Source organism: Macrotis lagotis, chromosome 8 (assembly GCF_037893015.1).
Source record: "Macrotis lagotis isolate mMagLag1 chromosome 8, bilby.v1.9.chrom.fasta, whole genome shotgun sequence".
Taxonomy (NCBI): domain Eukaryota; kingdom Metazoa; phylum Chordata; class Mammalia; order Peramelemorphia; family Peramelidae; genus Macrotis; species Macrotis lagotis.
In genome coordinates this window covers 57,468,517-57,482,610 of record NC_133665.1, presented here as the reverse complement: position 1 = coordinate 57,482,610, position 14,094 = coordinate 57,468,517, and the positions used below count along the sequence as shown (strand labels likewise).

General features: G+C 40.7%; 1 protein-coding gene across 1 annotated transcript in view; it reads right to left on the bottom strand.

The window, feature by feature from the left end:
• The window catches only part of CACNA1H (calcium voltage-gated channel subunit alpha1 H), a 446,470-nt gene that overhangs the window by 19,676 nt on the left and 412,700 nt on the right, over positions 1 to 14,094 (bottom strand). Inside the window, exons 27-30 of the mRNA XM_074197130.1 lie at positions 12,593 to 12,726; positions 11,665 to 11,735; positions 8,200 to 8,278; positions 604 to 725 (exon numbers count right to left, since the gene is read on the bottom strand). Coding sequence (XP_074053231.1) covers positions 604 to 725; positions 8,200 to 8,278; positions 11,665 to 11,735; positions 12,593 to 12,726 — 406 coding nt within the window. The remainder of the gene's footprint in view (positions 1 to 603; positions 726 to 8,199; positions 8,279 to 11,664; positions 11,736 to 12,592; positions 12,727 to 14,094) is intronic.

Sequence of the window (14,094 nt, the reverse complement as noted above, 5' to 3'; positions counted from 1 at the left end):
TCCTCATTCTTGGAATGTCTCACTGACATCTTTTCAAAGGCTGCCCAAACTATTAAGGCACCTTAAGGTTAGCAAAGCACTTTACACCTGTTATTTCATTTGATGGACAAACTGAATCTAAGAGGTAGAAGTTATTATTATCATCCCCAATGGAGGGTGAGAGTTACTTACCTAAGGTCACACAGCTAGACATATCAGAGTCAGGATTCAAATTTAGATCTTCCTGACCTCAAATATAATGTTTTATTTATTACATCCCCTAACTGCCTCAGGAGCATTCTCTGACCATTTGCCCCTTCTCTGAAGTCCTACTATATCTGGATCAAATGCAGACTTTCACTGATTCACATAAAACTTGTAAATTTTAAATTAATACATCAATCCATGTAAAGCCCTACTTTTTTATGAGTACTCAGAAGGTAGGGCTTGTGTCCTAGTCTAGTTCCCTCCAGACTGTGGGATTTCTGAGGGCAGGGCAGAGCTCTTGTCTCTGTCCCCCCCCCCCTTCTTCCCTATATTAGGGGGCAGAGGTGGGGAAGGAGTGGAGGTGAGGGAAGCAACTGTGTTACTTGGGAGTGTTGGTGGTGGGTGTTAGGGAGATACCTTCATGATTCCATTCCAGTTGTCCCCTGTGGACACTCTGAAGAGGGTGAGGAAGGCCATGCCGAAGTTGGTGAAGGTAGCATGTCTGCTCAGACCTTCGCATGGGTTATCTTCACTGCAATCTAGGAAGCAAGAAGAGACCCACCAGCCTGGTCAGGTAGCACAGGGCTCCCCTACAATGACAATTCTGGCCACATCACTCCTGGTTCCTTTCCTGGGGGGAAGGAAGGATTCTCCCAAGGAGCTTCTTATCCTGACCAATGAGTACAAAGAGCTATGTTGGATGAACAAACAAGTAATGGTAGAGTGAAATTAAAGTCAGGAGAATTGGATTCAAACCTTGACTCTTACTGTGACTATAAACAAGTTGCTTAATGAGTTTTTAACCTCAGCTTCCTTATCTGTAAAATGGGATGATAATATTTAAAACCATAGAGTTAGGATGTCAATAGGACCATAGATCTAGAGGTGGAAGCAACCTCAGAGGTCATCAAGTTCAACCCTTTCATTTTTTAGATGAGAAAACTGAGATATGGAGACTTGCATAGGTTTGCACATTGGTTCTATCTAATCTCAAAGATTTTTGGAACAAAAAGAGTTTTATAAATCTTTATAAACCAAAAAATGCTGGAGATTTGACTTTACAATAACAATCCAGAGTTTGGGATTATCTGTATCAGTTATTGTAATGTCAAATCTGCTCTCAATCATTGAGGACAGGGTTGCTTACTTTTACCTCCTCTGTGGTTAGTTACACAAGATTTGTCTGATAAATGAATGAATAAATTAATCTGTCTGGTAGCCTTGCACAAGAAGGGGAAAATAAAGACCTTGCCAAGGTAATCTGAACTCTTGGATGCCTGTCTTGCCCTGGCAACAGGCTATTGGCAGTTCTTGATACAGTGCATCTTGTCCAACCTACCTACCCAGACTTTGTATGGGGGATGGGGTGGGAATAGGGGACTTTGTGACCAATGGTAACCCTTGGAGAAACTAAGGGGAACTCTATAATCCTCTACTGCTTCTCCAGGGACCTCTGGCTACCTAAACTTCAGCCTTCCATCTTTCTTAATGAGCTCAGAGTGTGTAACTCCACTCCCACTCTGGTAGTCTGAGGATCAGTTTAGGGTAGGTTTACACCCTAATTTCCCAGGTTCAAGACAGGTTTTTAGCTTCCCAGGTTCTAGCTTCCTCATAACTAATTGAAAGCCTGACTCCCAGATATTTCCCTACAATCATTTTGTTTCTGTTTTATTTCTCCAGTCTCTTTTGCTTCACTAACTTTTCTTCCTTCCCTGTGAAGTCAGACATCCTGTAGCCCCCTCCAAATCCCCTTTCTTGGATTCCCCACTGACTAATAGCCACAGTTTACCCTATAGACTTCCTGCCCTAGTCTGTGCTCTCAAGGTTTGTAACCTAAAGTCCCATTAGGGAGGCAGGGTAGGGCAAGGAGGGAAATCCCCATTTTGTAGATGAGTACACTGAGGCTGAGATAACTGATATGACTCTTAAGGTTAGCAGTGAGTTCCTAGTCCAGGATTCTCTCTTTTACACTTTGCTGCTGCTTTTGAAATGCAAATTAACACTGAGTAGACTGATTTGATCATAAAAAATATATCACAGGATTTCAAGTCAGAAGAGATAGTTTGGCTTACTGAGGTACAACCAGTCCCTTCATTCTATAGGTGAAGAAACTTGTCCCAGAGAAGCGATTTTTAAGGTCACATAGGTCCTAAGCAACTGATAGTGTTCAAACCAAAGTCCTCTAGTCCCCAAATTAATACTTTTTCCTCCCTTTAGATTGTGCTACTAATATATGGGTCTGGGCAGGGTAAGGATCAGGGATGAACATACCTTGTTGACATGAAGAACTGATTTGCAATTCAAATACTGTTAGAAATTAAGGCTAATGAGCATTCAGGGTAATATAAAAGAAAGGGCTTTGAATTTAGCATTATAAGATCTGGTTTTAAGACCTTGCATAGGTCCTTATTGATCATTTCTATTAGCATATAGTTTTCCCATTGACAAAATGTGGTTATGTAATACTTCAATCTTTGTAAGCCTTAGTATAACTATTATGGAGCCTCACAGCAGGATGCTTTGAGTGAGGCTTCATGATCAGTTGTATGGAGTCATTCTAGTTAATTTTTAACTATTCAAAGCATTGACACAGATAATCCCAAACTCTGGATAATCCAAAAACAATTGTCTACTTAATATGATTCTTTTTTGTTTTAGTCTTCTATAATGATGTATTTACCTTAACTCATTCCATAGAGGTAGAGATAAAGGGATCTGGTCATTTTAGAGAATCTCCTACAAAAGCTGGGGACTTCTACCTTTGATAGTACAGCCAGTGGTGGCAGTGGTTTCCTCAACCCCTACTAATAGAAAGCATGTTCTCGTTCTAATAGTTCCTCTTCTAAGAACCAGGGGATTTGAGTTTTGCTTTGTGATCTTGAAAAAAATCACTTTTTCCTAGCCTCAGTTTCCTTATCTGTATGATAAGGATGATCCTTCTTGATCAGGATTGCTCAGATCAGATGTTGGATGGGAATAAATCCCAAGAGTTATGAAGAAAAAGCATGATGGGGGGCAGAGCCAAAATGGTAGAGTGAAGGCAGGAAATTCCAGAAGCTCACCCTTCTGACCACTCCAAATGATTTAAATTAAGACTCTAACCAAATTCTAGAGTGACAGAATCTACAGAAAAATCAAGCAAAACAATTTTCTAATCCAAGATATTGGAAGATCTGCAGGAAGAGCCTGTTACAATGGAATTGGAAAGGGCTGCAGCGCAGCCTGGGCCATGCCAACCACCAGAACAAACGAGCTCCAGCCATGCAGGAGCAGCCTTCAGGTGCCTGGGTCCCTTGGGGCTCCTGAGTCTGTTGGCAGTTTCCAGGCCTTTCAGTTTAGGGATTGCTAAGGACAACTTGGAAGGTTAGCAGGAAAACTCTGCCACACCAGAGAGCTAGGAGCCCAGAGCAGGCCTCAGCATAGACTTGGTCTAGGAGAACAAGTAGAGGCCTGCAAAGCCAACTAGAAGCTGCTTGCAGAGTGCTCAAGCCATGGACAGAAAAGGGGTTGGGGGAGACTGCAGAAGTCTCTCTGCTATTTCTGGGGTAGGACTCTGTTCCTTTGTCCATACTCAGATCCAAGTTGCAGTCTGGGACCCCATACTGCCATAGCAGAGCAGGGACCCTCCTCCTAGTTCCAGGGAAGAAGGAAGTTCTTGTGGTATCCACAGACCAGAGTACAAGCTAGGAGAGCAGTCAGAGTCTCTCATAATTCCTTAAAGGAATTGAGGCCCTGGGAGGGTGTCCCTGAAAATGGTTGCAAAAACTCTCAAAACTTGGGGAAGTGCATCCTCCACTTTGGAATCATAACCCCATCTTAAAAGAATGCTAAAGTCAAGTCACAGGCTGGGGAAATGAGCAAACAACAGAAGAAAAATAATCTAACCATAGACAATTATTTTGGTCCCATGGAGGATCCACATACACATACTCAGATGACAAATTCAAAACTTCTGAGTCCAAAACCTTCAAGAAAAATATGAATTGGTCTCAGGCTATAGAAGAGCTCAAATAAGATTTTGAAAATCAATTAAGGGAGGTACAGGAAAAATTGGGGTTTTTTTGCAAGGCAATGGGTTTAAGTGGCTTGGCCAAGACCACACAGGTAATTATTAAGGGTCTGAGGTCAGATATGAACTCAGGTACTCTTGACTCCAGGGCCAGTGCTCTATATACTGTGCCACTTAGATGCCCCAAAGTACAGGAAAAATTGGAAGAAAAATGAAAGTGATGTGGGAAAATCAGGAAAACCAAGTCAGCAGTTAGGTAAAGTAGATACATAAAAATACTGGAGAAAATAACATCTTAAAAACAGTTTAGGTTAAATGGAAAAATCAGTCCAAAAGGTCAGTGAGGAGAAGAATGCTTTAAAAAGCAAAAATGGGACAGATAGAGAAGGAGATTAAAAAAAGCTCTCTGAAGAAAATAGAATGGAAGGAAAGTTGATGACTTTGTGAGAAATCAAGAAACAATAAAACAAAAGCAAAAGAATTAAAAAACAAGAAGAAAATGTGAAATAATTTATTGAAAAATCAACTGACATGGAAAACAGACCACAAGAGATAATTTAAAAATTATTGGACTACCTGAAAGTCATGACTAGGAAACGGGTTTAGACTTAATTTTCCAAGAAATTCTCCGGGAAAATTGCCCTGATATCTTAGAAGCAGAGAGTAAAATAAAAATTGAGGGCAGTTAGAAGGAGCATATATAGACAAGGCCCAGGAAGGAACTGAATATGAAGGTATAATATATTATAAAAATGTAGTTATTAGGCAAGAAAGGAATGTACAGGGAGAAAGGGAAAGGAGAAGTTGTATGGCTAAGATATTTCACGTATAAGAGGCAAGAAAAAGTTTTTGCAATGGAGTGGAAGGGGAGAAGGTGAGGGGCGAAATGGGTGAGGCTTCATTCTCATTGGAAGTGGCTCAGAGAGGAAATAGCATACACTTACAATAGTTTATAGAAATTTATTTTATCCTAGAGGATAAAAGGAGAGGAAAGAGATGGGAGAAAAGGGATGGGGGAGGGGAAGGGGTGTAGGTCATAGAAGATCATGGGAGAAGGTGGTCAGATACAATACACTTTTGAGGAGGGACAGGGTGAAAGGAGAGAGAGAGAGAGAGAGAGAGAGAGAGAGAGAGAGAGAGAGAGAGAGAGAGAGAATAGAATAGAATAGAATAAATGGGGCTGAGGAAGAATAGTTTGGAGGGAAATATAGCTGACAATAGCAGCTGTGGGAAAAAATATGGAAACAACCTCTCTGATGGACCTATGATAAAGAATGCTATCCATTTTCACAGACAAAGCTGAAGGTATCTGAATTCAGTCTGAAGTACACTAGTTTCTTTTCTCTCATTTTATTTTTCTTGAGGTTTCTCTATCTTTGTGGGGGGAAGAGGGATTATGCTTATTTTTACCACAAGACTATTACAATAATGTGAAAAAATAAACAAATTTAAAACAAACAAAAAGAAAAAACATGATGATTCCTGCTATGAACTCTGCCTGGTGACCCAACTGAAGGAGCCTTGTCTGAGGGATAGAAAGATAAAGGTTTCTTTTTCCTTATCTGGTAGATAACCAGTTAATGACATGTGGCTAGGAAACTCACCAAGACCAAGGAGGGAGAAAGTTAGTTGCTGATGGATGGGGCCAGAGGGCAGAGGGGTAAGAGCCTGCTTCTGTCTAAGCCCAGGCTACCTCAGGGCTCCTGGGGACATGCTCTGAGATTAAGGATTAATTGAATTACATCCTGGGGTAATTTGCAGATGTGTGCATGTGGCTGTATATATCTGTATATAAAAGTACATGGAAACCCCTGACAATTGAAGAATACATTTATGTGCAGGTGTATCTGTAAATGCAAGCAAATATATCATGTAAGCTTCTGAATGAAACCAAGCACCCTGTTTGTATATTGCCCTGAGAAAGGATGGCATGATAACAGGAGTACTAGGTTTGGCATCAGAGAATTAGAATTCACATACCAGCTCTGCTACTTAAAACTGTATGACCTTGGTGATGCAGTGTGCAGTCTGTGCAACGTGCAAAATCAGAAAGACCTGATCATACATTCTGTATGATCTTGAGCAGCCTCAGTTTCCTCATTTGGAAAATGGGGATAATAATTGTCCCGCCCTCATAGGATTGTCATAGAGATCAAGGGAGATAGAATTTGTAAAGCACTTTACAAACTATGAAATACCATTGAAATGCTAGCTGGACCTCAGTTTCCTCATCTGCTAAATTTGCATCCAAGATCCCTTTGACAGCCGGGTGAAAGCTCATGAACTTCTTATCAAAATAATCAAAAGAAACATAGTAAATTGGGAAACAATCTTTACAGCTAATGATTCTGCCAAAGGACTCATTTCTAAAATATACAGAGAACTGAGTCATATTTTTAAAACAAAAAGCCATTCCCCAATTGACAAATGGTCAAAGGATATGCAAAGGCAATTTACAGATGAGGAGATCAAAGCAATCCATAGCCATATGAAAAATTGCTCTAAATCATTAATTATTAGACAAATGCAAATTAAAGCTTCTCTGAGGTACCACCTCACACCTCTCAGATTGGCCAGTATGACCAGGAAGGATAATGATCATTGTTGGAAGGGATGTGGGAAATCTGGGACACTATTACACTGTTGGTGGAGCTGTGAACTCATCCAACCTTTCTGGAGAGCTATTTGGGATTATGCCCAAAGGGCAACAAAAATGTGTATACCCTTTGACCCAGCAATACCACTACTGGGTCTATACCCTGAAGAGATGATGAAAAAGGGTAAAAACATCACTTGTACAAAAATATTTATAGCAGCCCTGTTTGTGATGGCAAAGAATTGGAAATTAATTAAATGTCGATTGGTGAATGGCTTAGCAAACTGTGGTATATGTATGTCATGGAACACTATTGTTCTGTTAAAAACCAGGAGGGATGAGATTTTAGGGAAGCCTGGAGGGATTTGCATGAACTGATGCTGAGTGAGATGAGCAGAACCAGAAAAACACTATACACCCTAACAGCAACATGGGAGTGATGAGCAACCTTGAAGGACTCACTCATTCCATCAGTGCAACAATTGGGAACAATTTTGGCCTCTCTGCAAAGGAGAGTACCATCTGTATCCAGATAAGGAGCTGTGGAGTTTGAACAAAGTTCAAGGACTATTCCCTTTAATTTAGGAAAAAACAGATATTTTATTGTCTGATCTTGTTACCTCTTAGACCTCTTGTCTCTTCCTTAAGGATATGATTTCTCTCTCATCACACTCAATTTGGATCAAGGTACAACATGGAAACAAAGTAAAGACTGACAGATTGCTTTCCATTGGGGGTGGGAGGAGGGAAGTAAGATTGGGGGGGAAAATTGTAAAACTCAAATATCTTTAATAAAAAACCAATTTATTAAAAAATAATATTATGTTTTATTTTGTTTTTCCACTTAATCCAATACTAGAGGATCTCTGCTATGCTCTTTGAAGACAAGGGACTTCAGTTTCTTCATTTTTAAAATTGGACTGTTATTTCTTCAAAGATGAAGGGTGGATAAACTACAATGGTTATAATAAGGAACACAAGATGGTGACAGTGACCCTGGGATACCCAACTCTTCTCATTTCCTATATGATTCTGAGAAAGTCTCTTACTCTTTCTGGGCCTTAGTATCCTTATGAGTAAAATAAAGTAGGCTCAATTAGATTATAGTATTCTAGATACACAAAGTTAGGGTTATGGATCTTTAAGATCCAATTTAAGTGTGCATTTGTTTGTGGATGTGTTCTTACATGTGATGCCAGAGGTAGCAGGTATGAAAAGGGAAGAATACTAGAAGTAAGGACTGAGGCCATGGTTCATCTTCTGAGCTCAAATGTCCTTTTTCACCCACAGTAATAAAAAAGGGGGATGGGTAAGGGATCTCTGGGCCCTAGGGGGATGAAATTCAACAACAGAGAGGGGGGGGCAACTTGTTGGCTTCAGAAGATGCTGACCCTCAGTTGCTACTTACCCAGTTTTCCAAACAACTCCACTCCCAGGGCAGCATAGATAAAAAACAGGAGCATGAAAAGCAGGCCAAGGTTCCCTACCTACATGAGAAGAAAGTAGAATGGGGTCAGGCAGGCTGGCATCATGCCCGGGTGTTACCCATGCACAGCCTCACCACACATCACATCATGCCACCCTGGGGCCTACAGGCTCAGGAAGGCAGGAATCACCCACAGGTGTCATTCATACACAGACTGGCCATATCCCCACATGCCATCTGCTTCCTACCTCTTGTCCCACACCACAGACCAGGGCCCCAAATCAAGGCAGCCAGGTGGAATGCCTGGGCTTCCTCCCTCCCCTGGCTCATCACATATCATCTGCCATGCATATTTCACAGAGCCAGGACCTGCAGCATCAGATGTGCTGGCATTGCCCATGGCCATCACCCATGCACAGGCTCCTCACATACCAAGCTCAAAGGTAGCCTTCAAAACTCAACACCTCTAGGAAGTCTCTCCTAAGCCCCTTAGTTCCTACATTCTCTCTTCATTAATTCTCCTGTTTTTCTTCATGGTTACATGTTGTACCTCTCAGTAAAATATGAGCTTGCTGAAGGTTAGATTATTTTTTCTTTGTTTCAGGATCTAGCATAGTGACTTGCTTAAACTAGACCCTGAGTAATACTTGTTAAATTGAATCAAATCTAGGATTATATTTTGAACTAGCTTATCCATGACAAGATCCTTTCAGAAAGGATCTAGTAAATCAGTGGATTTGGAAAAGGCTTCCTTTGCTTTCCCAAATATAAAACAGGGCTACCTCTAGCTGCTGTGGCCTCTCAAGACATAGCCTGTAGTTTGGAGAGGGACTGGTTTGTTCCCTAGAGACCAAAATAGGCAGCTGAGAAACTGAGTCCGTGCACACGTTTTTGTCTCTGTATATTTACCATCAGTGGTTTCTAAGTTGTGAATAAACCCTGTAGTGAGATTTAAGGAATGTGGAATCATATTTCTGTTCCTTGAAATCTGGAACTGGACTAACTCAGCTGGGACACTAAGGAAAGGAAGCCACTCCTCCTAGCTACACTCCGGGCTTGCTTTGTTCTTTTGATTTCCTTATATTGAAGAAACTTCTTTTCTTAGTTACTCATTTTCCTAATGTCCCCAGTGACCAGAGAAATGATCACTAGGCTTACCTTTGACCACTGCTGGGCTCTGGGGCTAAATGGATGGTTGGTTTGGGTGGGGCTATACTAAGTTATTAGAAATTATGGGGAACTTTGGAAACATTCAGGGCTCATTTGTTGGGCTGGGGGATGATTTGGGGAGCAATGAATACAGCTCAGGGAAATTATATTATGTGTCTTCCCATAGCTTTATTTCACTGATATTTGGCTGGGAAATTACTAATTATATATAGATGAGCTTAACAGGCATCCTTAACCTTTTTTTTTTGCATCCTAGATCCCTCTGACAGCTGGGTGAAAGCTCATGAACTTCTTATCAAAATAATATTATGTTTTATTTTGTTTTTCCACTTAAATTCTTTTTTTTTTAGTTTTTTTTTCAAGGCAAATGCAGTTAAGTGGCTTGCCCAAGGCCACACAGCTAGGTAATTATTAAGTGTCTGAGTCTGGATTTGAACTGAGGTACTCCTGACTCCACGGCTGGTGCTCTATCCACTGCGCCACCTAGCCGCCCCACATTTAAATTCTTAATTGAAGGAAATGCTAAATTTCAGTTGGAGTTGGTGAATAAAAAGATGTAATTTATTTTTCTCACCACATTCATGGGCGCCCTGAAATCTGTCCATGGAGAAACCTTAGCTTATAGTTCTTTAATTATCAGCTGGTAGAATTATCTCCTTCTTTCAGTGACTTCCCTGTTCTCCACTCCCATCACTGCCTGGTGCTCACAGATGGACAGAGAGACCACATGAGTGTGGGATCCTGGACCTTTACTCTCAGTGTGGTCAAAAGTCTATGCAAAACCAAGTATGGGCATTGAGAGGAAAATCCCAGTACAGCAAGTCACAGAATTTCATGACTTGAGAATCAGAAAGGATTACAGAGGCATCTTATACAACCCATACCTAAACAAGAATATTGGGAAATAGGTCATTGATTTAGAGATGAAAGGGACCTTCTAGATCAGGAATTCTTAACCTGGCCTATATGGAGATATTTTTTAGGAAATCCATGAATTTGAATGGGGAAAAAATTGCATCTTTATTTTCACTAATCTCTAATCAAAATTTAGTATGCCCTTAAATTAAGAATCTTAGAAAATAATGAAAAGGTATTTTATTGGCAAAGGAACCACAAAAAAATCAAGAAACTCTGTTGACCCCCAGACTATCGCCTCCAGCAATCCTTTACTGATCACTCCTTTCTGTGGTGTTCTCTCTCTCTAAACTACAGATCTTACTGTCTCTACTGTATATTTCTTAGCTCCTAGCCTGGAGTCTTAGGATATCTTTTCCACCATTAATTACTCTCTGCAAGTTTCATTTTTCAAATGAGAATGTGATTTCATGAGTAGTCTCTTTTCAGCCCCAAACTGTGAACTCCTCAGTTGAAGGTAGAAAAAAGGTCAATTCTTCCAGGGAGACAGAAAGAGTTAAAAGACTTGAATTCAAATATTATTTCTTCCATTGACTAATTATGTCACATGGGCAAGTCCCTTAACATCATTTCTTCATTTGTAAAATAAGGAGATTGGTTTAGATCAGAGCTTCTTAACTTTTTTGTGTATCATGGAACCCTTTGAAGTACAGTGAAATCTATCGACTCATTAGCATAACTAAAAATAATGGAAGGAAATGCTAAATTTCAGTTAGAAATTAGTGAAAATAAAGATATCCAACTAAGATCAAAGATTCCCTAAAATACATCCACAGACTCTTTGGTTATTGTGGACTGCAGTTTAAGAACTCCTAGCCTAGACTATCTATAAAGTCCCCTTTAGCTCTCAAATCAGGTTCTTAAGAATCCCAGTCTATTTCTCAATATAACAAAACCAAGCACAGGATTGACATGCGAGAGAATCAGTAAATGCTTGTTGAATGAATGCTTTAGGTAAATGGATAAATGGAGTTTAGCTCAGGAAATGTTGCCAGGGAATAGGGAGACAAGTTTTTCAGTGGAACTTGTGTCAGAATATCCTGAACACAGGTAAAGGGACTTGATAAAAGATCATCTTTAACAGATGGGATCCTACCCTAGTTCTAGAGATCTTCCTCAGTCACCCATTTCAGTGTATGGCATTTATTCAGTGAGTCTAACCCAAATCTATGTAGGTTGGCTCCCTTAGGCCCATGTTCATGGAGGATGACATCTCTGCCTCTGTCAGAGACAAGAGACCATGAGACATGTCCTTGATCTTCTTATCTCCCCATCCCAAAGTGCCTTCAAAATGGAGCACATAGATCTCTGGTCTGGGGAAGAGAGCTGAGGAAGATATAGGGACAGAGTCCTGTGACTTACCTGGGGCAATGCTTGAACCACTGTATCCAGTAGGGCTCGCATCCCTGTGGCCATTTTCAGTAGCTTCAGTACTAGGAGGGAAACCAGAGGTAGAATATTGATTTACAGAGAAGGAAGTTAGTCTCTCTTAGGGAAATTTGGTCCAGGTCAGGGTCTGAAGGAAGGGGAGGTTGAAGAGAGGAGGCAGAACATTGAGATTAGTACTAGTTCTACTGCTAATTCACTGTGTGGAATCCTTAAGTTCTTTGAGCCTCAGCTTCTTTATTGGAGTAATGGGGATAATAAAATCTACCTAGTTAGCTGATAGAATTGCTGACAGTGGAAGAAAGAAACAGGACAACTGGGGTCTAAAGAAAATATTCTTGTCATAGATGCCCAGTGTCCTGGATTTTAGCTCTAATACTGATTTGGTTTGTGACCTTGAGTGTGTCATTTTTTTTCTTACCCTCAGTTTCCTTATTCTTATAATGGGAAAAATTGGTTCTCTATAGTTCTAGGATAATAATTACAGTCCTTGAGGATTGTAAGATTCATGCAGGCAGGGCTTGTGCTTTATCTAAACCCCGCATCTTCTCCAAGGCCTATAACACTGGTACTTTGTGATTGTTGAATGAAGGAATCCAACCATTCATTGGATCCTAACAATCCTCTCCACTTTATGAAGAGATAGCTGGGACCCCTAGAGGGGTCACTCAATGAATAAGTAGAATAGTAATCCAGGTCAAGAATTTAGGTCATGTCTAGGGATACTTCTGAAATTTGCTAACCTAGAATGGGCTGGTTAAGATAACTCTTATCTCTCCTCCAACAACCTCAGCACTGTGCCTTTCTCCCACTTTACTTCTTCTCCTACCTATCAGTAGATGCCAGCTCAGTTGCAGCAGGTTGTGTGGTGCAGCTAACATTCTGGGCCCTAGGTATAGCCTACCTCGAGCAATGCGGAGCACACGCATGATTCGGATGATGGTAGGGTTAATGGGCAAGGCTGCATTCATCTCGATTTCCTCCAGGGTGATGCCCATGATGGAGAGAAGCACTATGGCCAAGTCGAGCTGATTCCACCTGTGCAAAGGAGTACCTAGGGTTCAGTGAGGCCTCTAACCCTCCCTTCCTTTCCCAATTTATCTCTTTCCTTTCCCCAAGGAAAATTAGATTCTAGGAACCCTTAACCATTGGTGTTGACAATTTTCTGACTTCATCTCACATCCCTCAACCCTGTTAGTGGTATAAGAAGAGGAGCTCAAAGTTATAGAGCTAAAATAGCTTACAGGGGGGAAACTGAAACCCAGCAAAGAAAAATGACTTTCCCAAGGTCAACCAGGGCTTTGGGAACTAGAGCTAGGACTAGAAATCTGGTCTCCACACTATTGGACCAGGGTTCTTTCTACTATATCATTGCATATAATTCTCACCCTACCAGCACAAATTGAATGCCTTTCCAAGAAGTCACTAGTGATCATAATTTTTATCACATCATTTCCTGTCCAAGAATTCACTGCCTTTAGAATAAAGTTCATACCCCTCACCTTTTATACTTTTACTAAGTTGGCCTCCTCATTATTCTACCACCTTCTCCCCTTTCCTCCATCCCAATTCTTGTTTCCTTCCTTTCCCTAGCCTCTCATACAAGCATGCACCCACTCAGTCTTATTCCCATATCTGTCTTCCTTCAGTCTGTTTCACCACCTGGAATACCTTTCCTCTTTATTCACCCTATCAAAGTTCTACCTTTCTTGTAGAGATGAACTCTTCCAGAAGGCTATCTCTGATCACCAGAGGTCACAGTTATCTCTCCTGCCTTGGATCTCCTGTTACACTTATGGTTACTGACTCTGGACTACCCTGTCCTGTTCAATTGAGATTTTTCTGGATAAAAAATCTTGTCTTTCCTCAGTCTGTGGCTTTATTCTGAGTAATTATGTCTTAGACCTTTCTTTGTCTTCCACTAGAAATCTGTGAGTTCCCTGAAGGCAAACCCTGGGTCTGTTTATCTGTTTCCCCTATTGGTCAATTTACTGTATAGGAGACAGTGTTCTTAGCCCTGGGAATATGAAGAAAGGCAAAAATAGTCTTCAAAGGCAGCATGGTGAAGTGGTTGTAGCATCAAACTTAGGAAGATGTGAGTTTGAATCCTGTCTCAGACACTAATTTGCTTTTCGACCTTGGATAAGACACTGTTGCACTGGTTAAGTACTTTTTAAACCTCAATGTCCTCATTTATAAAATGATCTCTAAGATTCTTTCCAATTCCAATTCTATGATTCTCAGAGCTTACATTCTAACGGAGAGAATCTGTAAATGAATGCATACGTAATAAGATGCATACATGATGGTAGGCTAGTAACCTTAGAGGGTGAGGCTCTGGATGCCAAGAGGATCAGAAAGACTTGATGATCCATTGATTTCAAAATAAATAAATATGTGAATATA